This window comes from Chlorocebus sabaeus, chromosome 7 (genome assembly GCF_047675955.1).
Source record: "Chlorocebus sabaeus isolate Y175 chromosome 7, mChlSab1.0.hap1, whole genome shotgun sequence".
Classification (NCBI taxonomy): Eukaryota; Metazoa; Chordata; class Mammalia; order Primates; family Cercopithecidae; genus Chlorocebus; species Chlorocebus sabaeus.
Window position 1 is genome coordinate 37,276,890 of NC_132910.1, and position 24,212 is coordinate 37,301,101.

Below are 24,212 nucleotides of genomic sequence, written 5' to 3' on the forward strand. Positions count from 1 at the left end.
CAATTAGGTGTCACCTGGTCCTTTTAAATGTGTCCCTCTGCTTCTGATATTGCTGACCACAACAGTCAGGACTTTAGTGAGAAGTTGAAAACTTGTTTTAGATAATATATATTTTCACTGGAGAGAACAAGGGCTCCACTTTCAAATTTCTTCTCTACACTGGGTTCTCTTCCTTCCCAGTGAAATAATCCTCTTTTATTATCTATATCCAGTTAACATTTATTGATTCCCTGTTGTGAGTAGATATGTCTGTTGCATCTGCTATTGCCTGTGACCACTTCCTCATTCTTTTTTTTTTTTTTTTTTTTTTGGAAACGGAATCTCGCTCTGTCCCCCAGGCTGGAGTGCAGTGGCCGGATCTCAGCTCACTGCAAGCTCCGCCTCCCGGGTTCACGCCATTCTCTTGCCTCAGCCTCCCGAATAGCTGGGACTACAGGCGCCCGCCCCTTTTAGTAGAGACGGAGTTTCACCGTGTTAGCCAGGATGGTCTCGATCTCCTGACCTCGTGATCCGCCCGTCTTGGCCTCCCAAAGTGCTGGTATTACAGGCTTGAGCCACCGCGCCCGGCCTACACTTCTTCATTCTTTGTCTTTGCTTCTCTCCCAAGATGTTACAGCGAGGAAGTCTTCACAACAGATTGCCATTATATTGTTTTGTTCTGTTTTAAACAGAAATGTCATGGGGCTTATGGAGGGAGGTACTTTTCAAAAGATATAACTTTTTTCAGAGCCATAGGTTAGCCAGTTTGAAAAGTTGTGCAGCTGCAAAAGCTGTATGGAAACGCCTACAAATTAAATTTTTACACATCCTTCCTCTATCCTTTGCTTTACGAATAAATATTGGTATATGCTGATGGCCATATGCCTTTATATTGTGTAATTACTTAGAATTGCCTGGCAGTAAAACTCATGGAGTTCATTTAAAAATCAATGTAATGCCAAATTTATAAAATTTAGTGCAGACTGTCATATAATGACAACTCTTTAGATTCTCAGTTTACATCTCATTTCCATATCCAATATCTGATTGCAATCTCATTTGACAGTTAAGAAAATAGAAACATAGAGAGGAAAGTGATTTACCCAAGGTTGCTCAGTTGGGGAAATGGCTGGATCTGGCTGACTCACATTCCAGTAATTTTTCCACCTTTGTTGCTGATTCTTGGTGGTAGTCAGGTTTTCCTTGCTTTTCTAATTCTCTTTGTTGAAATGTGCAATGGTAGCAAAAAGAAAAATGAGTGAAAGAAAAAATGTATTTAATACAAATTTATTAACATACCGTAAGAAAGCTCTTCTATACTGCAGATTTATATTTTTGAAAAATAGACTGGCCAGGCATGGTGGCTCATGCCTGTAATCCCAGCACTTTGGGAGGCCAAGGTGGGCAGATCACCTGAGGTCAGGAGTTCGAGACCAGCCTGGCCAACATGGTGAAACCGCATCTCTACTTAAAATACAAAAAATTAGCTGGGCATAGTGGCATGCACCTGTAATCCAAGCTACTCAGGAGGCTGAGGCAGGAGAATCGCTTAAACCCAGGAGGCGGAGGTTTCAGTGAGCTGAGATCGTGCCAGACTGGGGGACAAGAGCAAGACTTTGTCTTAAAAAAAAAAAAAAAAAAAAAAAAAGAAAAGTAAAAGAAAAATAGACTAGCTTTTTTGTTTGTTTTGTTTTGTTTTGTTTTTTGAGACGGAGTCTCACTCTGACCCCAGGCTGGAGTGCAATGGCATGATCTCGGCTCACTGCAACCTCTGCCTTCCAGGTTCAAGTGATTCTTCTGCCTCAGCCTCCCAAGTAGTTGGGATTACAGGCACCTGCCACCACACCCAGCTGATTTTTGTATTTTTAGTAGAGACAGGGTTTCACCATGTTGGCCAGTATGGTCTCGATCTCCTGACCTCATGATCTGCCCGCTTCGGCCTCCCAAGTGCTGGGATTATAGGCATCAGCCGCTGCACCCAGCCCAAAATAGACTAGCTTTCTTATTTTTTACACAATATGTTTTATTATAGACTTGTATAACTAAAATTCTGCCTTGTGTTTGAATATTATTTTTTAGCATAACCTTTTAACATAAAGAAAATTCTACATAAGAAAGCAAGTTTACATGTGATTACAAGCTTGTTTTCACTGTTTTAATGTATTCTGTGTTTTCTAGTTTAAATAATATGGAAATTATGTGGGCATATTGAGCAATAAGTATTAAAATAACAACTTTAAAATTACTCTTAAAACTATAGCATGTAGGCCAAGCATAGTGGCTCACACCTGTAATCCTGGAACTCTGGGAGGCTGAGGCAGGTGGATCACCTGATGTCAAGAGTTCGAGACCAGCCTGGCCAACATGGTGAAACCTAATCTCTACTAAAAAATACAAAAATTACCTAGACATGGTGGCAGGTGCCTGTAATCACAGCTACTTGAGAGCCTGAGGCAGAAGAATTGCTTGAACCCGGGAGGCAGAGGTTGCAGTGAGCCGAGATCATGCCATTGCACTCCAGCCTGGCTGACAGAGTGAAATTCTGTCTCAAATAAATAAGTAAATAAATAAATAAAAAGTAAATATAGCATGTAAAATATGAATAATAGAGAATCCAGAAAAAATGTCACACACCTACAACCATCTAATCTTTGACACAGTCAACAAAAACAAGCAATGGGGAAAGGACTCTCTATTCAATAAATGGTAATGGGATAACTGGCAAGCCATATGCAGGGATTGAAACTGAACTCCTTCCTCACGCTATATACAAAAATCAACTCAAAATGGATTAAAGACTTAAATTTTAAACCTAAAACTATACAATCCCTGAAACACAAGCTAGGAAATACCATTCTGGATATAGGACCTCACCAAGATTTCATGACAAAGATGCCAAAGCAATTGCAACAAAACCCAAAAATTGCCCAATGGAATCTAATTAAACTAAAGGACTTCTGCACGGCAAAACAAACTGTCACCAGAGTAAACAGACCAGCTGCAGAATGGGTAAAAATATTTGCAAACTATACATTCAAAAAAAGTCGAATATCCAGAATCTGTATGAAACTCAAACAAATCAACAAGTAAAAACCAGCAACAACATTAAAAAGTGGGCAAACACATGAACAGACATTTTTCAAAAGAAGACATATACATGGCCAATAAGTATATGAAAAAAATGCTCAATATCACTACTCATTAGAGAAATGCAAATCAAATCTACAATGAGATACTATCTCACACCAGTCAGAATGGCTACTACTAAAAAGTAAAAAAATAACAAGATGTTGGCAAGGTTGTGGAGAAAAGCGCGCACTCATACACTGCTGATGGGGAATATAGATTAGTTCAGCCATCGATACAGTTTGGATCTATGTCCAGACCAAGTATTATGTCAAATTGTAATCCCCAGCGTTTCAGGAGGGGCCTGGTGGGAAGTGATTGGATCATGTGGGCAGATTTTCCTCTTGCTGCTGTTCTTGTGATAGTGAGTTCGTTCTTGTGAGATCTAGTCATTCTAAAGTGTGAGGCACCTTCTCACCACTCTATCTTGCTTTTGCTGTGACCATGTAAGACATGGCTGCTTCCCCTTAGCCTTCCAACATGACTTTTTCATTTGGCATTTTTTCAAAGAACTCAAAAGCAGAATTGCCATTTAGCCCTGGCAATTCCATTATTGGGTATGTACCCAAAGGAATATAAATTGTTCTATTATAAAGATACATGCATGCATATGTTCATCATAGCACCATTCACAATAGCATAGATATGGAATCAACCTAAATGCCTATCAGCAGTAGACTGGAGAAAATGTGATACATATATGCTGTGGAATACTATGCAGTTGTGAAAAAGAGCAGGATCACATCCTTTGCAGCAACATAGATGGAGCTGGAGGCCATTATCCTTAGCAAACTAAGACAGGACAGAAAACCAAATACCACATGCTCTCACTTATAAGTGAGAGCTAAACATTGAGTACATATAAACACAAAGAAGGGAACAACAGGCACTAGGCCCTACTTGAGGATGAAAGGAGGGAGCAGGGTGAGGATCTAACTAACTACTGGGTTTTATACTTATTACTTAGATGGTGAAATAATCTGTACACCAAGCCCCCATGAGATGCGATTTACCTATATAACAAATGCATATGTACCCCTGAATCTAAAGTAAAAGTTAAAATATATGTATTTGCTCAATAATAATAATTTTAAAAGAAACTGAAATACAGTGACACTGAGGAGTTTGGCTAACACTCACCACGATGAATTGTTCTTCAACTTTTGAGAGACAAAGAAGAATAGACTTTTTGATCTACTGATTCATTTTTCTAGAAATTTGTTCTAAAAGATCTTAAAAAAGAAATCTGTAGAAAACTTTGTAGTAGCATAAAAGTATAATTTTACTAACCAAACTGGAAACAAATATGTGCTTTCAAATAAAGTTTAAGTAAGCTGTATCATATTAATTCAAAAAATATTATGCAAGCATTGAAAATAACAATATATAAATATTTTACAGTTTACCTACTGTTTTATATCTCATTTAAAGATTGGAGATGTAAGTATAAATGCTTATAAAATATTCTAAGTGAAATAATAAATCAAAAATTTATAGTAAAAATGCTTATAAAATATTCTAAGTAAAATAATCTAAAATGTATATATGTACTATGACTACAACCACATAAAGCTCTACACATGAAAAATATTGGAATAGACATATGTATACATTTATATTTGTATGCAGATAAATAGGCATACTGTACAGGTGATGAGCCTGTAGATATAATTTTCTTTAATATTAAGATCTTTTTTTCTTTTCTTTTTTTTTTTGGAAACGGAGTTTCTCTCTTGTTACCCAGGCTGGAGTGCAATGGTGCAATCTCGGCTCACCGCAACCTCCGCCTCCCAGATTCAAGCAAGTTTCCCGCCTCAGTCTCCCGTGTAGCTGGATTACAGGCATGCAGTACCACGCCCAGCTAATTTTGTACTGTTAGTAGAGACGGGGTTTTGCCATGTTGAGGCAGGTCTCAAACTCCTGACCTCAGGTGATCTGCCTGCCTCGGCCTCCCAGAGTGCTGGGATTACAGGCATGAGCCACCCTGCCCAGCCAATATTAAGATCTTTAAGTTTAAATAGAAACTTGTTTTCATAGTAAATTCCTAAATTTCGAACAGATATGATCATTACCTTGAGTAGATTAAACTTGAAAAAGTTGTCTTTTTAATGATAAAATATAATCCATAAAACAAATATTTTACTCTTATTATTATGATTATTCTGAGATAGGGTCTCGCTCTGTTTCCCAGGCTGGAGTGCAGTGGCATAGTCATAGCTCACTGCAGCCTCAAACTCCTGGGCTCAGGTGATCCCCCTGCCTCAGTCTCTTGGGTAGCCTCTAGACTGCAAGCACATGGCGTCATGCATGTTTAATTTTTTAAAAATATTTTGTAGAAAAAATATCTCACTATATTACCCATGCCTATGCTGGTCTTGAACTATTGGCCTCAAATAATCCTCCTGCTTTGTCCTCTTAAAGTGACGGGATTACATGCATGAGTCACCATGCCCAGCCTATTATTTTTATATGAAGGCATAAATTATTAATTTTTAATTACTTTTTAAATCAACCAAGATGAGATTTAGAATAATATCAGATCATTACATAAAAATATAATTTAAGTGTATTCAAACTTTATTCGACTTTCAAAAGTAACTTGAATGATAACACTATTCCAGTTAAAGAGTAGGAATAATGCAAACCTACGCATTATTTTGGTTACAGGCCAAACCGAAGATAAATAGAAGTATTTACTGTTTTTCTTAAGAGAGTTTATTGGTGATTGTTGTTTTGAAAAATATTACATGTTTATATTTTTGAGCCTCTAGCTCAATAGTATCTGAGGAGCATAGTGAACTTCCAATTTCATTTCTGTTGACTTTCTAGTTAAAGAATAAATCTCTTTCCTTTGAAACATAGCCTTGTTCAGTGGATGGAGCATTTTCTCCATATATGCATGTTAGGAAAATTTGCTTCAATTTAAAAAGGAAACACATAGCTATGACTTAAGTATTAAAAAGTGAAATGTTCAATTAGTGTGGATTTGGTCTTTCTGTTTTTCCAGTCCCTCAAATGTTATTTCAACAAGCCAACAAATGAGTAGCAGATGAATGAATTTTAGGCAGAATCCAAATATTCTGACTTGGCATAAGACTTCTGTACTGAAGACTCTGTTCCCAAGATTTACATTGAGGACCCAAGTCTGCCATTTAATTAACAGGCTGATGTTTGTTTATTTTTTGTAATGCTGAATTATTTACCAGCTGTCTCCTGGTTATGTCAGAAAGATGTAAAGAATGAAAACAAAAATACAAATAAGACGCAGGTAGCATCAGCTATGTAATCTCTCCCCATGCACCCTGCTCACCTCCAAACCGATCTATGTTACTATTACAGAGGAGATCTCTCTGAAATATGCGTTCATGCAATATACTATTTTAGAAGATAATACATTTTCTTGATCATACATGTGTTGTTAGTTCACCATTTCCTTTTAAGAAATAAGCAGTTACCCCCAGACAATGATTATACGTTCATGAATGTATGCATGCTATTTATATTTACACCATATCTATTCTCTTTATATTTGAATTTATATGCACTTGCTCCTGCACACGCATACACATACCTGCCATATTCCCTGTATCACTTTTTTATATTTTAAAAATCAGTGAAGTCCAAAGTACACTGTATTTTCTTTATATTATAGTACAGCAGCATCTAGAATTTTGTTATGTGTACCCATGAATATTTTTAATGCCGATGATGAGAGTAATGGTAATAACATGTCTGAAAACTGAAATTTTTTTCACCTGCAGTGATTATAAGCATGACAAATTAACTTTGTCAAAAAAAATTCAAAAATGATATCTTTATTATGAACTAGAGAGTTACTATTTTCTCTTTTCTTTCTTTCTTTCTTTCTATCTTTCTTTCTTTCTTTCTTTCTTTCTTTCTTTCTTTCTTTCTTTCTTTCTTTCTTTCTTTCTTTCTTTCTTTCTTTCTTTCTCTTTCCCCTTCCTTCCTTCCTTCCTTCCTTCCTTCCTTCCTTCCTTCCTTCCTTCCTTCCTTCCTTCCTTCCTTCCTTCCTTCCTTCTTTCACTACATTGTAGTAATGGTCATTGAAGAACATTTAGAAAATGCTAAAAGATCAGGAAGAAAATAAAATTGCTGTAATTTCACTACCTAGAGATAAAAATTATTAACATTGTAGTGCATATTTTCAGATTTTTCTATATATTGAATATTTGTTACAAAATTCAGATCACATTGTACACACTATTTTCTAATATGCCTTACTCAGTAATGTATTATAAAATATCTTATGAAAATCCTAGCACAGTCCTCTAATTTCAGTGCGATTGCATCATGACATATGGATATACATTTAGTCTTTTAAGAACTAGGGGCATTGACACTAATGCTTTTGAAGGTTTTTCCCTCAAGGATTCAGTTGGTGGAAACAGGAGCACCCATGTTCCCATGTGTCCCAGGCTTACTGAAGGAACCTCACATGCAGTGTTTTGATGGAACAGCAGCTGACACTGTTATTACTCATCTCAGGCAGCTGGGTGACTGATGGCCTTTGCTGGCCATGAGCCACCTGACTAAAATGGTTTATGCTTTAGGTGTGTGCGTTTGGGGAGGGGGTACAATTATAGTACAAGGCTGTATTCTTACAAAGATTTCAAATATGTTCAATGACCTTGTTTGTACATCTTAAAGCTTTAAGGGCCCAGGAATTCCTTCTCCAGAGTTCACAAAGGGATAATCTTCAGGTTCCTCCCTCCCTTCCTTCCTTCCTTCCTTCCTTCCTTCCTTCCTTCCTTCCTTCCTTCCTTCCTTCCTTCCTTCCTTCCTTCCTTCCTTCCTTCCTTCTCTCCCTCCCTCCCTCCCTCCCCACCCCTCCCCTCCCCTTCCCTTCCCTTCCCTTCTCTTCCCTTCCTTTCCCTTCCCTTCCCTTTCTTTCTTCTTTTTCTTTTTCTGAAACCACTTGAATGTATTTAGGAAATTTTGAATGAAAGCAAGACATTGGTTCTTTATACTTTAAGATAGAAAAGGCGTTAAGAAGTACATCTTTCCCATCTAGAAAAATATTACCATCGAGCAAAAAAACACAATTATATTTAGAAATACAGCAAATTATACTGCTCAGAAAGTGTTTAATTTCATGGTTTTAACTCTATACCTGTGCCACATTTTCTAGAATAGGTTAAGAGGTCTCACACAGATTATCTTTAAACATCCACATAAGATGGCATAAGATGGTTGCTAAAAGCTTTCACATTTTGGATTACTTTCATTTTTATGCCTAAATGACTTTCAGTGTTTCGACAGTATTTGCTCTTCACAGCTTATAAGTATTATCATTTGGAGTTGTTTCTAAGGCCTAAATAAAAAAGCCAAATGGAAGGGAGTGGCAGGGGAAATGTGTTAGAAAAATACTTGTCTTCATTAGTTGACACAACTAGAAACAACCCCATCTAATTCATCCATGAACCCAGTTCTACCCTAAGTGGAAAGACTACAAGGATTTCAGGCCAGACCTTCATAAGTATCTGTGTGAAATGAAACACTGCCTCTAGGAAACATCAGGAAGGTATCATTACTGGTCAAGGTAGCATGAACCAAATAGAAAACCAAAACATCTTATTTCTACTCCTCACTGATTGCAAATGTTGACCGAATCTTCTGGATGCTTTCTTCTTCATACTTATAAACTTCAGTGCAAGTATCTTTTCCATATATGGTTCTAAGACCGGGATCTTAAAATCCAAGAGAAAAAAAAAAAATGGAGGTTCAGAGACAAAGGGAGGAAGCAATGTGCTCTTATTTTCTGCCGTGTTAATTACACTAGGGCAATACTAGCAGTAGTGTTTGAGTAACTAAATACCCAGCCAGGTTGGTGGCTCATGCCTGTAATCCCAGCACTTTGGGAAGCCAAGATGGTTGGATCACCTCAGGTCAGGAGTTCAAGACCAGTCTGGCCAACATGGAGAAACCCTGTCTCTACTAAAAATATAAAAATTAGCCAGGTGTGGTGGCATGTTCCTGTAATCCCAGCTAATAGGGAGGCTAAGGTAAGAGAATAGCTTGAATCTGGGAGGTGGAGGTTACAGTGAGCCAAGATCATGCCATTGCACTCCAGCCTGGGCAACAGAGCAAGATTTCGTCGCAAAAAAAAAACAAAAAAAAACAAAAAAAAAAAAAAGAAAGAAAGAAAGAAAGAAAGAAAAGTAAAGAAAAGAAATAACTTAGTGGGACAGTATAATAATTTGAAGAAAGTGCCTAAAACTCTGTTTCCACTTTTATTGTTTTTCAATTGAGATATCTGAATAATTGAAAACTGACTTCAGATACAATTTAAACATTTCTCTTACAGCTGGGAATGACACTTACTTAAAGGGTAGACCAAAGATACGTACATGTAGCCCTGCAGTTCAGACTCTGCCTCTAGCTTTCCAATAAAATTGGTTGAAAGAACCTGCCAATTTATTAACATCCTCAAACCCAGGAGACTGAAAATTATGGCTACTATACTATATTCCACACTACAGTTGAAAAAAAGTCTTCTGCGACATCGAAGTTCAAGAGATTGCCTTGTTTCCTTAAGAGCATTGTTAAAGGTCTGATAATTTAAGAAAATTAAGATAAAATAATGCATTATGTATATGTTAGAAAAACCAGAGTAATAGTCTACTATACAGAAAGACTTCTGAACTTGCTTCTTCAATTGAAAAACAAGCAGGACCCAAGTTAAAAAATAAGTATTGATACTAGTAATAAAAATTGATTTTTCCTTTCTGCATCCTACAATGAATTCATTGTTAAAAAAATCAAAACTCATTTTTTAAAAAATCTCTGGACTCTTTGTAAAAGTTAACTTGCCTAGTCTTTTCTGAGTGACTTGTATTCTTGCCTTCCCTATTCTCACTATATAAAAACCACACTTTATTTCCTTTCTTTTTCTGAGAAAACTGTAAGCTAACTAATTTACTCAGACTATGGAACTCTAGACCATGCAGATCGTGATCGTAATTCTAACTTCACCACTGACCTTTAACAATGTACAGGCTAATTATGATTATCTGTAAAATAAGAATAACAGGTATCTCCTAGGATTATTATGAGAACTGAGATAATATACCTAAAGTTCCCAGCTCCCAGCCCTGTGTATCTCATAAGACAGGTGGCCACATTTTTAGTTCCTTTCCTGTTCTCCACCTGTCTCCCTCCCCTGATCCCCGCCCCCCTCCACAACTTAACCTCTGAAAAATGCATAAGTAATTGTAGGGAAATTAGCATGAATGCCCAGATGCATTTGTTACTGAATTAACTCAGCAGTGAACTTGGCATTCCATAGCTAACCTTTCCCCTTCATTAATCCTCTTCTCCAGCCCCCTCAGACACAGGAGTACAACAGGTCGCCAGGCGAACTATGTAACCAACCATGCATGTGAGCATTTTCTACCAGAATTTCGACTAGTCTTGTTCTGCCTCAAACACTAGACGGGGCTCATGCTGCTCACAATTAACTAACTCTGGCCATGTGGTGGCTGCCCTCAAGATCTACCACAAAGAGAACAGCAGTTCAATAAAATCTCGAACTCTATTTATAGGCCACTTGAAACAAGCAGTTTCCTTGAAGCCCAAGAAGCCCTCCTTGAGAATGCAGCAAGTAATTTACTAGCCCCAGTACTCACTGGGGAAATAAGGGCCGAAATGCAGCAAGTGCATTTTTTCAAGTACTGCACATATAGAAAGCATTTTGTCCTACACTCTGTCCCATTTTACCCTCATATTACCAACCAAGGAAGTAGACAAAACAGGCACTAGTAACAAATCCCTGTTTTATAGATTACAAAACTGATGCCTAGGAGGTTAAATTGCTAATGAACAGTGGTGATTGGACAAGGAGGTTAAAAAAATGTCTAAAGGGTGAGAATAATCTCTTGCTCATGCAATCAATCTACAATTCAGTAAGTCATTATTTACCTATTAAAAATATATACAACTAAGAAGAAATGTTTCGTAAGGCACTTGCAAGATTAAAAATTGTTCCTTCTCCACTTCTAAGAAAATCAAAATATGAGAAATAAAAACTTAGAGAGACTCTACAGGGAAACATTTATTAACATGTTTGCATCTATTTATAATATATACATTCAGAGTGATATTTTTGGCAAGAAATGCCTTCTTAAAGACCCTCAAAATTAAAATGTGCATAATCGAGGCTAATTTTGAAAAAGATGATAGGAATTTTTATGAGAAATTTAAATTGATTCTGTCAGTCAGCTCTGAAATAAATATATCTTTACTATTTTTTTAAATATGGGAGTTTGCATAATTCCAGTATGTATGCAAAACACAAGACTTTTTTATATGAGTTTATGGGCCAGAAATCATTTTGCTCTTAGAATTGATTTGATTTCGGCAAATACTCTGATTTTCTAACATCCTTCTTTAAGCCCTGTTACCTGGAAACCTGAAAAAAATAAACAACTTTTTGGCTTGAGAGGGATGTCTGGGCAATTAGAATAGCTACACGGAAGTCTGCACGTGTGTGTGTGTGTGTGTGTGTGTGTGTGTGTGTGTGTGTTTAGAGAGAGAGAGAGAGAGATTATTGCTTAAACAATGCCCCTGGGTTGGTTGCTTGGCTTGGTGCCATTTGGGATTCTCAGATTTTATTGTCCCAGCTCTTATTCACAGAGTGCAGAATCTCGAAAGGCAAAGCGTCTGGAGTTTAGGGTCTTTCCACGACAGCCCCTCCTCTTCCCTATACACTCCTTTTGCTTGTGGTCACCTTGTGGTGACCTTGCAGGACTCAGCGTTTTTACCTGAGCTCAGTAGCTAGGGAGCCCACTAGTGCTGGGGAGCAAGCCGTGGTTTCCATTCCTGGGTGATGGAGTCATGGGAGAAACTGCAGTGAGCAAGCACAGTAGGACCTGAGTTGGGCTCGAATGTGCTTTAAGCGGCTCAGGACAGAGCAGCTGCTCTGTCTCCCAGCTTGCAAGTGCAGCCTGCATTTGTCACTGACCACTGAAGTGTATGTTTGTGCAAGGTGAGAGCTGGGTGCTTTGTTCTTAACTTGGAGACAAATTGCCAGGTATTGTTGTTGATTGTGTTTAATAATTTGGGGATATTTATATCACCACCAATTCAGGACCTAGACTGTGTGCGGTTTTATTTATACCCTTGTTTTCTGTCATGATCCATTCAGCTCTCCACCGTGTCTACATTGTGGCAACAGACTGGATATAGTGCTGTTCTTCCACGCTGAAATGTGATCATTATAGTGCAGTGTTTCTTGGATTCTTTCTTTAATCGCTGCTGCCACATGATGTATCTGTTCATATACAGAATTCCAGTGCTAATTTGAAGGCATATAAAAACTGCTTCCGATAAAAATCTAAATTGCTATATTTGTTTAGTGCTTGCTGTGGTGTATTCTTTGCTTTACCCACATTTTAGTGGTTGAAACTTTGAGAGAGTAGAGTGCCTTAGGATTTGATCTGATGACAAAAGCAGTGGGAGTTTTCTGTGTAATTGCTTGTCAAAATGAAAACTTCTACTTGGCCATTTGTGTGTGTCTGCGTATGTTATTATTTTTTTTTTTTTTAAAAAAGAGCCAAAAGAAAACCAAATAATACGTGCTATCTTTTGATGTACTTACAATTAACTTAATCAACCTATACAGCTTTTGTTATCAGCATATTTGAATTTTGTAACCTTACAGGACAATACAACTGCTATGTGAGCTTGTAAAAGTACATGGGAACACAGAGTATTACTCACTATGAGTCTGTTACAATAGGAATTAAAATCATGCTCTTGGGTTAACAGACCTTAATGGTGGGTCAGTTTTGTATGTTGGCTACTTAAGTGAACCCATAAACTATATAAAGGAGATACTTTTTAAATATCTAAATAAATATACAGGAAGTTTATATTCCTGAGACTCATATTTGAGAAAAGGGGGAAGTATAGGAATTTGGTACTGCGTAAGTAGAAGAAGAAAAAGAATATCAGATTTTAAAATGAAAAAGAAGACAATACATTAAAATGAGGAATAATTATGAGGGAATACCAAAAAATTACTCTAACTGCTCAAATTTTTATGTCTAATGAAAGAACAATAGCATACTTTAAAAATTTAGAGTCAGCAGAAATGAAGCCAAGAACAAGAATTCTTAATAAAACATGTCAACCTGTGGAATGTACTTGTCAGTTTTAATTAATTTGAATTCTGTTGCTGAGATTAATAAAATGAGAAGGAAAAAAGGAAATTTAAAATTTTTATTTAAAATTTATCTCTATTTTGATAGACTTTAAAAACTAATGAAGTAAAATAAATTTTATTAAAAGGCAATGAACATTAAAATTATTCAAAACAATTAACAAAGAACATATAACATCAAAATTATCTGTCCCACTTTTAAAGTATGTCAGTTTTGAAAGAAGATTCTAATACTGTAAACTAGATCGTCACCTGTTCCTACATGCATGTGGAATGCCAAGTTCCTGAGACGCTCTCTTCATGGTTTCTTGCTTTCAGACTCTATATAAGAGCACTGTGGTATGCTGAGCAGAAACACCTGACTCTAACACTGTAATGCTTTCTATGCGAGTTAAGAAAAAGTTTCATTTCACAGATGTGGAACTTGAGGTGTACAAAGAATTGATGATTGGCATTTCTATATGGGAACCTGTACTATGTTGGCTTTTCATGATCTAAAATTTGGCTGCTTCTTGAAAAGAGTTTAACATGACTATCACCATGACTGAAAAGATGTACAGGAAGGCCTCATATAACTGTTTTATCAACACAAGAGTATTCATCCCTCTATGAGGACTACAGTCTTGTATGTTCAAATGTGGCATCCATGTGAACCCATGGTCAGCTTCTATGTTGAAATGGTAGAAAATTAGTCACCTATTTGATGAATAATAATCAGTGTATACAACCAAGAAAAGCCTTTAATAGTGTCTGTGTTTATTCTTTAGATAACTAGCTTACCTCAATATGCAAAGAGGTTTAAAAAGGTTTAGAGATTATAGGTATTGACCTCAGAGCACATGCCAGTCTGTTCAAACACATTTACTTCTATGCAATTAAGTTCTCCTAGATAAGGGGAAAGATTACCCTTTATTTATATATTTGATAAATATCTCTAATTTTCTAAAATGTTTAAACTCCCTAACACATTGTGTCCTTGCTTTCTTCCTTCTTTCAGCTTTACAGTTTTATTCTAGACTTTAAACTCACTAAGTTCTTCATTTGGTGAACCTTCTTTCTTTTGACCTACACTAAATTTCTGCACCTTGGACAAGGAAGCAGTTTTAATGTATACCTTGGGACTAGGGAAAATCCTACCTCTCTTGAAATTAAGAGGTTACTGCCCAGTGTCTGAGCAGAAAATGGGAGGGTGAGTGGGAAAGAAGGAGATTAGTGGCTACCAGGCAGCAAGAACCACTGTGTCCATTGTGCCTAGCATTTCTGCTATTCATACTTTTTTAATCCATCTAGTCTGTTGCTAGGCTTGGGAACCTATGTCAACAATGTTTATACATGCCGACATAGTTACACTTCTACAAAGGCCTTTGGTAAACTGACACTAAATATGACTTTTAGCATATGGGAGTTGCTTACAGCATTATCTGTCATTTGTATGTCTCTTTACCTTAGCCACTAAGTTCTGTTTTGCCTACTAACTCTTCCCAAAGCAGTATAGATTCAGATAATATAATGGGCACTCACACAACTTTTAGCTGCTATTACTTCTAGATTCCTTAAATTAGGCCTTGGTTGTTTGGAGAGAAGAAACCTGGAGAGCAGGGTATGTGATGTGATGATTCCTCTGGTAGATTAGTCCTCTGAGACCACAGTGTTCTGACAGTCACTGGGCTCCTCAGTGGACTGCTGGCTGTAAGGACTTGGCAGCTGGAGTAGGAGCAGATGGCAGCAGGTGATTCTCCATTGGAAACCAGGAATATAAACATTTTCTGCAAGTCTACTCAAGAGCCCTGCCTCATTTATTTTGAATGCAGTGTGTCTTCCAAGGAAATAGAATGAATACAGCCTGGTTGCTGGAATAGGACTGTCTGTCATTCTTGGCCCCTGCCACAGGAGGTACCCGCTAAAGTCATTATCTTGATACATATATAATTCCTGCTATTTAAACATTTAAGTTATTTCTATTATACTAGGGAAGGCCTCAAATCAGATTCTAATGTCTACCTATGTTCCCCTCAATAGCCACCTATCACCATAAATAATAAATAATTTTTTAAAACACTGATGACCAATACAATGTAAACTCTTTACACATGAAGAGCCCCAAAATTCTTATCAATATGTAATTCGAATAATCTGTAAGACAAAGTGATTACAACTTCTAAATATTTCTAATGGGCAAGGAACCATCAGTAGAAAGTTATTGTAAAGTTTCCTATTTATAGGCATATTTGCCCTTAAGGGAATTTTCAAGAACGCTACTCCAATATACTAAAATCAATAAAAAGAGGAGACTTTTACATTTTAATATTTTCAAAGATCAGCATGCTTTAAATATTTTTATGATAAAGTATAAAACCAACCGGAGTGTGTTCCTTGTCCAACTCTTATTCTTGTACAATGGGCTTTCATTTGACTGACAACTTATCAGAACACACCAATGTGTTCAGAGGGATTATTTTGTGGCCATAAAGAAATGTCTCCACCTGATGCAGTGGCTCACACCTGTAACCCCAGCACTTTGGGAGGCCAGGGTGGGAGGATCACTTGAGCCCAGGAGTTCAAGACCAGGCTAGCCAACATAGCAAAACTCAGTCTCTACTAAAAATACAAAAATTAGCAGGACATGGTGGCATGTGCCTGTAGTCGTGGGTACTCGGGAGGCTGAGGTGTGATAATCACCTGAGTCCGGGAAGTCAAGGCTACAGTGAGCTGACATCACACCACTGCAGTCCAGCTTGGGCAACAGAGTGAGACTCTATCTAAAAATAAGAAATAAATAAATAAACGGTCTCCTTTTCCTGCTAAGTCTGTGTAAGAACTGTATTTTTAAACATAGGTTTTATTATTATTCAGGAATGGTGAGGCCCACAGATTAGGAGGTGATTGTTATTGAAAAGATAGTTTGTCACTCTCAAGCTCCCAAGAAGAGAGGGGCAGACCACATGCAGGGGCCATACAAGGAAGCACCAGGGTCAGTCAGGGGCAGAGGGAGCCAAAGGAAAACAGGAGTGACAGCCTTTTGTGTTTTCCATGGGCAGGAACAAATAAGGCACGGTGAGTAGGCTCGGGATTGGCTAGTTTGTATAATTTGGGTGGCCTCAGCGGTGTAGGGGTTGTCTCTAGTTGTCTAATAACTGACCCTGGAGTGATTCGAGTAGAAGGATAGTGGCCCAGAGCATAGGAGCCTGATCGAGGAGGTGGTTGAGGTATGGGCTCTGGATTCGTTGGTTTGCATGTGAAAACGTACTGCCAGGTTTGCCTTTTACTATTACTAGGCATTGGGTAGCCCTGGAAGGGGCAGTCTCTTCAGGCCCACAAGGCCTCAGATAACAAATCATCAGAAATACAAAAATAAAAAGGCACAATTAATGCAGATTAACACACCAAACAGGTATAGACTTAGTATCATTTTGCCCTGTGCCGTGTTCAATGGGTTAGTCCATTGTGGACAACCCTCTCTTAACACCAAATGTACCCCACTAACTTAGGCAGAACTTTAAAATGGTGGGGGAGGGATGAATGAGTCAATAAGAAGTAGATACAGCCATTTAGAAAAAAAAGTGCCACCAAAATAAATTCTAAAATGGTAGAAGGTTTAGGTGTAAAGTATGAAATTATCAGCATACTAGAAGGCTTTTGTGTGCTTACACGCACAGGAGAGATGCTATCACTACCATGCCACTGAGTTGTCCTGGGCAGGGGTGGATACAGTGTCCTGCTGCTTGAGGGGTACCTGGGCATGGCAGCAGTCGTGGCACTTACCATAGCAGAATAGAGATGTCCCAGGCGGGCCTTTCTCGTACCATCTACCCCAGTGTTCTCTATGTGTTTCAGGCTCCCAGGCCTCAGAGAGGAAGGAAAGCAAAGAAGGTATAAATGTAAATCACTCATTTATTTTATAATTCCAAATTGATGCCTGTGTTTTATGTGGGGGCCAGACAAGTGTTAGGAAAATATTGTAGACTGATTTCTTGTTCTTAACTGTCCTGATTCCTAAATCTGACACTTGATCAGACTTCAAAGTGCCATCGCTCTCTCTGGTATCTGCAGATTCCTGATCTGTGACTTCCATTGGTGTGACAGTGGAATGACACACTGTCAGCTCTGTGCTGGCCCTTTGAAGTTGCTATCGGAATAGACTGAACTGATTCAAAAAACTATCTATCAAGAGGTATGTGCTTGGTGGGGAGGAGACAACTTCAGTTGGAAAGGTTTTTCTTTAGGTCTATAGATTCTTTTTTCTATTTTACTTCCTGTTCCTCTAGTTAATTTATTTATCCTGCAATTCCTCCCCTCCCATGACCTCCTGTACTGTTTCACACCATCCTCTGACCTGTGTCAGGGGAGGGGGGCGACACTTGTGTCATTCACGCTAAGTTTCTCAGACTGGCAGGCTGTTTAGAGCAATGTGCAGTGTTCTAGCAACAGATTAAGGCAAATCCACAGAACTTCAAAAGCCTGAAGGCATTGAAAAAGTGCAGAGGACTACCCAGTTATATTTGGAATTTCTGCCTTTTGGATCTGTATTAGCTAAGAAACCCAGAAAAGTTTTTCAACTGTTAAAATGTAGTATTAATAGAAACTTGGAAAGTACAATCGGTTTTCTAAACCAGTCATGTGCAATTTAGTCAAGGTGCTGAGAATGAAGGCCAAATATGTCTTTCAAGTAAGGTATTTATAAGCTCACTAGAAGCCACACAAAAGTGATTTTAACTGTCAGAAATATCTTACATTAGTTAAAAATGCAGGCACTGGGATCAGTTAGATCTGCTTTGAAATCCATGAGCAAGTTGGGAAGGTTATTTAACTTTTGTAACCCTCAGTTCTCACATATATAATATTAGCATAAATCACATATTATGAAGTTTAACTGAGAAAATATGTATGGATGGTTTTGTCTACGGTAGAAGAAATAATCAAAAAGCTACTCTGTGAATGGAGATATTTTAGCAAATAGGACTATCATGATTTGGTGGAGGAGTGAATTTTTTTTCTAGATCAAGAGGTAGAAAAAGTTAGGGGAAACTTATCGGAGAGAATAAAAAGAACTAATGGGAGATACAACAGGATAAATTTGATCATCAAAGAATGAAGATCTCATTATCATTGTGACCTTCTTCCATGGGACGTAACACAATCTCTTCCTCATAGCAGGTCCTTTTTTATGTTAAATAAATGAATGGATAAAAGAAAGAAAGAGACACTAAGAGGAGTCATGAAGGAAAATAAGGAATTGCATAAAATAATATTTAAAAACACCTCCAAGACGTCCTAGCTCAAGTACACTGTGTTGGTCAGATATATCTATAATACTTCACCCATCTCGCCACTTGCCCCTGAAAGTGGGACAGAAAACGAATAAGAACAGTTCTATTGATTACCCCCATGTATTTGTTATAACATCCCATAAGGAGGATAGAGTGAGAAGCCAGTGTTCTTTGGACACACCAAGGAATGACACACCTGTCAAAGCAGAGAAGATCTGTGATGTCCGCGTGGTTTCTGGTAGAAGTCAAAGGGCGAACAGAGAGCCCAAACTGAAAAGATCATTAATCTTAAAGAAATGCCAAGATGGGATGAGGGCCTCAATCTACAGTTGCTTTTACTATTTGGGAAGGGACAAATATTTATAGTCCTTTACTCTATAGAATGTCTTGTTTCCCCAAGCTTTGCCCATTAAATGCTAATAACTCCTCCATTTATGCGAAAATCCAAACACTCCTGCACTTTTCAAATACCTCCAAGGGAATGGTTCCCAAGCAAAAAATACTGAGAGTATAAAAAGGAGATTGAAGCATATTTAGAAGTGTAATGACTAAGTATCAAAATAGAAAAACTTCACTCCTTGGCTTTCATGGATCTCATAAGCATATATTTTACTCTTTTGAAGTGAAAGCAAATACCTTGTTGGTAGCTTGTCATTTTTCTACGAAGTGTGTTTGAATCATGTTTGCTGTGGGTCTGATTTGTAGAGACCCATCACTTAGCTATTGAATGAGATTAGCGTACCTCATTCTTGCCTACACCCTTTCAAATAAATTTATGTGGGTTTGTTTTTCTCTTCTTTTATTCATTGCAAACCTAATAACTCTCACAAGGTGATTTTTTTTAAAAAAGAAAGGTTTGTTTCATTGTAGAAAAATGGTTCTAAAAAGGAAAACAGTTTTTAGGACTGCTAATGAGGTGTGAAGGATGTGAAGCCATAGAGTGTGATAGTGATTTGTATTTGTATTTGTTTTTGTTGTTGTTGTTGTTGTTTTGTTTTTTGAGACGGAGTCTTGCTCTGTTGCCCAGGCTGGAGTGCAGTAGCACGATCTCGGCGCACTGCAACCTCCGCCTCCCAGGTTCAAACAATTCTCCTGCCTCAGTCTCTCCAGCAGCTGGGATTACAGGCGCATGCCACCACACCCGGCTAATTTTTGTAGTGTTAGTAGAAACAGGGTTTCACCATGTTGGCCAGGCTGATCTGAAACTCCTGGTCTCAAGTGATCCGGCCGCCTTGGCTTCCCAAGTGCTGGGATTACAGGCATGAGCCACCACACCTGGCAGATCCTGATCTGTAGATCAGAGCAGTTTTGGATAAATTATGGAATTCAGACTTGGCAGTGTTGGCAATCTATGACAGCATGTCATTATTGACACCTGAAATGACAGTAGGAGCAATGCAGGCTTTGGTCTTCAGAAACATGACCTCCATCTTTTGTTGTTACCTTATCTGTGTATGCGATGTTGTGTTCACAGTCCTCGGGTTGTGTTAAGTTTTGTGGTACACCACACATTTCTGTCTGTGTCAGAGAGTAGGAGAATGAAGTGTCAGGGAAATGTCCTTGATAACAGTACCTGCATTACTTTCCCAAAACTGCTGTAACAAAGTTTCACAAATGGGTGCTTTAAACAACAAAAATTTCCTATCTTACAGTTCTGGAAGCCATAAGTCTAAGATCAAGGTATTAGCAAGCTGATGCTGCCTCTGAAGCAACTAGAGAAGGGTCTGTTCTTGGTCTCTCTCCTAGCTTCTGATAGACTCGGTCGTTTCTTAGCTTGTAGATGGCTGTCTTCCTACGTTTCTCAACATCCCCTTCCCTCTGTGCATATCTATCACTGCGTCCAAATTTCGCCTTTTTATGAGGGCACTAGTCATATTGGATTAGGGACTACCTTGTTGACCTGTAAAGACTCTATTTCCAAATATGACCACATTCTGAGATACTGGGAGTTAGGGCTTCAACATATCTTTCCTGAGGAACATAATTCAACCCCTGGCGTTGGCTCAGAAGAAATACTAGTAATGGAAGAACCCAAGAAAATTCAGAGTCCAGGACTGGCCTCAGTATTATATTGCCTCCATGCTATTCGAAGTGTGGTCAGTGACTGGCAGCATCAGTATCCTGTCAGCACTGGTAGGAAATGCAGAGTCTCAAGCCTCTCCTAGACCTCCCGCATCAGAGTCTTTATTTTAACCTAGATCCCCAGATGTTTTGTTTGTACATTAAAGTTTCAGAAGAGCTGTTCCAACTCAGAGAGTAGAAGCCCAATTCTCAAATGCCAAAAAGGGGGGAAAAAAAGGACTGTGTTGATGTACAGGGACTCCCTAAATATGTGCACATAGCAAGTATGGGTCATCATTCTAGCCCAGCTGTGACATATTTATTCCTAAAGGTAATATTTATCTCTGAAAGTTTTAAGAGTTAAGTGTCGATGACTATTTATTCCCTTGCTATAGAGCATCCCTTAGGAGTGAACTCAGAAGATCATCATGCAGAGATAGCTCAAATTCTTTTTCCCTACACTTGCTTTGCTTCTGTAAGTTGTTTCTTTTCTGCCAACCTGCTCTATAATTTGAGTCAGCCTAGCTAGCTGGGTCATACAATCTAATTCTGAAATAAGGCCTATCAAGGAAAAACACTTTTCCCAGTAATGGGGAAAAGGTACTTGAATTTCTAATATCATTATTTAAGTGATTGAAAATATGAATTCTTGCTTCACTGACTTCTGCCTCTCCTGCCCCAAGGTCTTTGCACGTCCCTAAAAATGTAATTCAGGTGGAAGTTGTGGTTGTGGAGTCTATGTTACATGAAGACAAATGGAAAAAGAAAAAAAACAAAACAACAACAACAACAAAAAAAAAACAAGCAGCGGAATTAAACTTTGTCCTGGAGTCATCTTGGGCAAATGCTTATAATAGCAAGGGAACAAATGCAGCTTCCCTAGAGGACTCTGAGGTCGCAGTTCTCATGGGGGTGGTGACTTGAAATGACAAGTGGTTATTCACAGAAGTAAAATATGTTCAGGAGGAGCCTGCTCCCCTCAACTCCAGAGTGTCAGCAAGCACACCATATGGACTGTATTCCAATCCCAATAAAACTGCCATGCTGCGGGTAATGTTGCAGGGAAATTTCCCTACGTGGGAATGAACCTTTGTAACTGAAAATTAGAGAACTTTAACATTTTTATCATCTTCTCTCGAGACCTATAGTTTAGGTTCCTAGATAAGTATTATATTTCTGCTCTGCTGGCTTTATCTATATGCTAAGTAGTAAAACAAAACAAAACCTTGAAAATGTCCTCCCAGCATCATTTAACTGACTTGATCGTCCTTTCTGCTAACAATCTTTATTGGCTTCAAATAATGTCTGGAAAAAATAGTGAACGTGTGTTATTACTAAGTGCAAGCCACTCTCCTAAGTGTCTACATTGCTTATACACTTAATTCTCACAACAATGCTACAAGCAACAGATGGGAAATTGAACGGATGAGGAAGTTGAGACACAGGTTAAATCGTGACATCGACTAGTGGCAGGGTCAGAATTCAAATCTGATTCCACAGCCTGTGAACGTGACTACTGTGGATACTTCCTCTCAAGAGAGACATGTAATCATTCTGAATATATCTTTAAAAGGCCAAAATAACTACTGCAAAATGTGCTTTTAAAATCTTTTTTATTGCATAGCCAATTATTATTACAGATTTGCGTCCCTCCCCACTTTTGTTGCTGAAACTGTATCCTTCCTTAAATGACACATTTTAGGGACATTTTCTTCAAGATATAAACAAAATACAATTATTTCCACACCTTCCCTCCCCCACTAAGTCCATCCCTCCCTCCCCCAAGCTAACTTTGCCAAACACCTGCTCTGTTCTTCATTTGCATGCAGGGTCCACCTTGGAGCTTTTCTGCTCTTCCTCTCCTTGTTTCTTCCTCCAACTGCACTGAGCCCCTCATCTTGATTTGTTGTCATTATGCTTATCAATATTAGTTCTAACAAAAAATCATAGCTCAGTTGCCACAACCTGAGCATTGTTCATGGCATTTTTATGAGCAACTAATTACCTTAGATGACATCTAATAAATATTTGACACCTGCTTAATTCCAAAAGGAAGTGGAAACACAACAATTACAATGAACTAAAAATGGTGGCTATTCTCATTACTTTTGGCAATGGTAATAAAACAGAGAAGACTCAATAATAATAACTGTATAAATTATTTTAAACATTAAAACGTAATTTGTAAGTACATATGGCTTAACATAGTCCTTACTCCAAAGTACCTTTCTGACAGAAGGTGTATATGCTGAGTATATGCTCATTTAAATTTAGATTTCAGAGGATAGAGACTTTCTAGTGCTCCTTATTCTCATCTTTGTTAACACTGATCATCCAGAGCTGAATTCTTAATAATAGTGTTTATGTTCACATAGAACTTCTTTATCAGTTCAAATAAAGCTTTCAACCTGACTATGTCTGGTCATAATTCTAACTTTTCTTTTTTCTTTTTTTGAGATGGCGTCTTGCTCTGTTGCCAGGTTGGAGCGCAGTGGCGCGATCTCGGCTCACTGCAACCTCCGCCTCCTGGGTTCAAGTGATTCTCCTGCCTCAGCTTCCTGAGTAGCTGGGACTCCAGGCACGTGCCACCACGCCCAGCTAATTTTTGTATTTGTATTAGAGACGTCTTTTCACCATGTTGGCCAGGATGGTCTCCATCTCCTGACCTCGTGATCCACCTGCCTCAGCCTCCCAAAGTGCTGGGTTACAGGAATTCTAGTATTTTTTAAGAATAAAATCATTTCACTCTGATGACCAAGCAAATGAAACACAAATGCTTTTAACTGGAGTTAACTTAGAAACTACCAAGTGTCTTTTTTCTTGTTGTTGAGACAGAGTCTCACTCTGTAACCCAGGCTGGAGTGCACTGCCACAACTTTGGCTCACTGCAACCTCTGCCTCCCGGGTTCAAGCGATTCTCCTGCCTCAGCCTCCTGAGTCACTGGGATTACAGGCGTATGCCACCACACTTGGCTAATTTTTTTTTTTTTTTTGTATTTTTTTGTATTTTCAGTAGAGACAGGGTTTCACCATATTAGTCAGGCTGGTCTCGAACTCCTGACCTCATGATCCGCCCGCCTCGGCCTCCCAAAGTGCTGGGATTACAGGCGTGAGCCACCACACCTGGCCCTAAGTTCCTTTTTTAAGAAACGCAGTGGTCTATATTTGGTTGAAGACAATGGAACAAAACAAAACATGTGACAGAATAAGCTTAAGTAAATTTTGATTTAAAAATTACTTAAGAAAACTTGTGCCAAGTTCACAATTACTTTAGGGGCATAAGGAATCATTTTTCCTGGAGTGCATTTTACATCCTGCCTTTAAGCCCCGGGCTAGTCTAAATAACAGCTATGAAGAAGAGATAAGCTTCAGAGTGTACACTGCGCCCAGGAGCCACAGAAGGTCTGATGAACCATGTGGTCTTGTGAGCCCAGCATTTTGGCTGGCCTGTCCCACTCTACACGTGCCATGTCTCCTTCCATAATAATTGTTTTGTATAATTTGTCTCTCCCTCATAACTGCTGTGGATCAGGGTTTTGTTTAGTTAGCAGGATTGGTTCTCATAGCTTTGGTTCTGTATTTTAAAGGGAAGCCCGTGA

At 38.3% G+C, this 24,212-nt stretch overlaps 1 protein-coding gene across 3 annotated transcripts in view; it reads left to right on the plus strand.

Moving 5' to 3' along the window:
- The window catches only part of ARHGAP24 (Rho GTPase activating protein 24), a 529,930-nt gene that overhangs the window by 335,894 nt on the left and 169,824 nt on the right, over nucleotides 1-24,212 (plus strand). The window contains exon 1 of one of the 3 annotated variants that reach the window (XM_007999134.3): nucleotides 11,669-12,109. The exons of the other annotated variants lie outside the window; for them this stretch is intronic. Within the exon in view, the coding sequence (XP_007997325.2) occupies nucleotides 12,097-12,109 (13 nt within the window). The 5' untranslated portion in view covers nucleotides 11,669-12,096. Of the gene's footprint in view, nucleotides 1-11,668; nucleotides 12,110-24,212 lie in introns of those variants that run through there. 3 annotated transcript variants of the gene reach the window in all.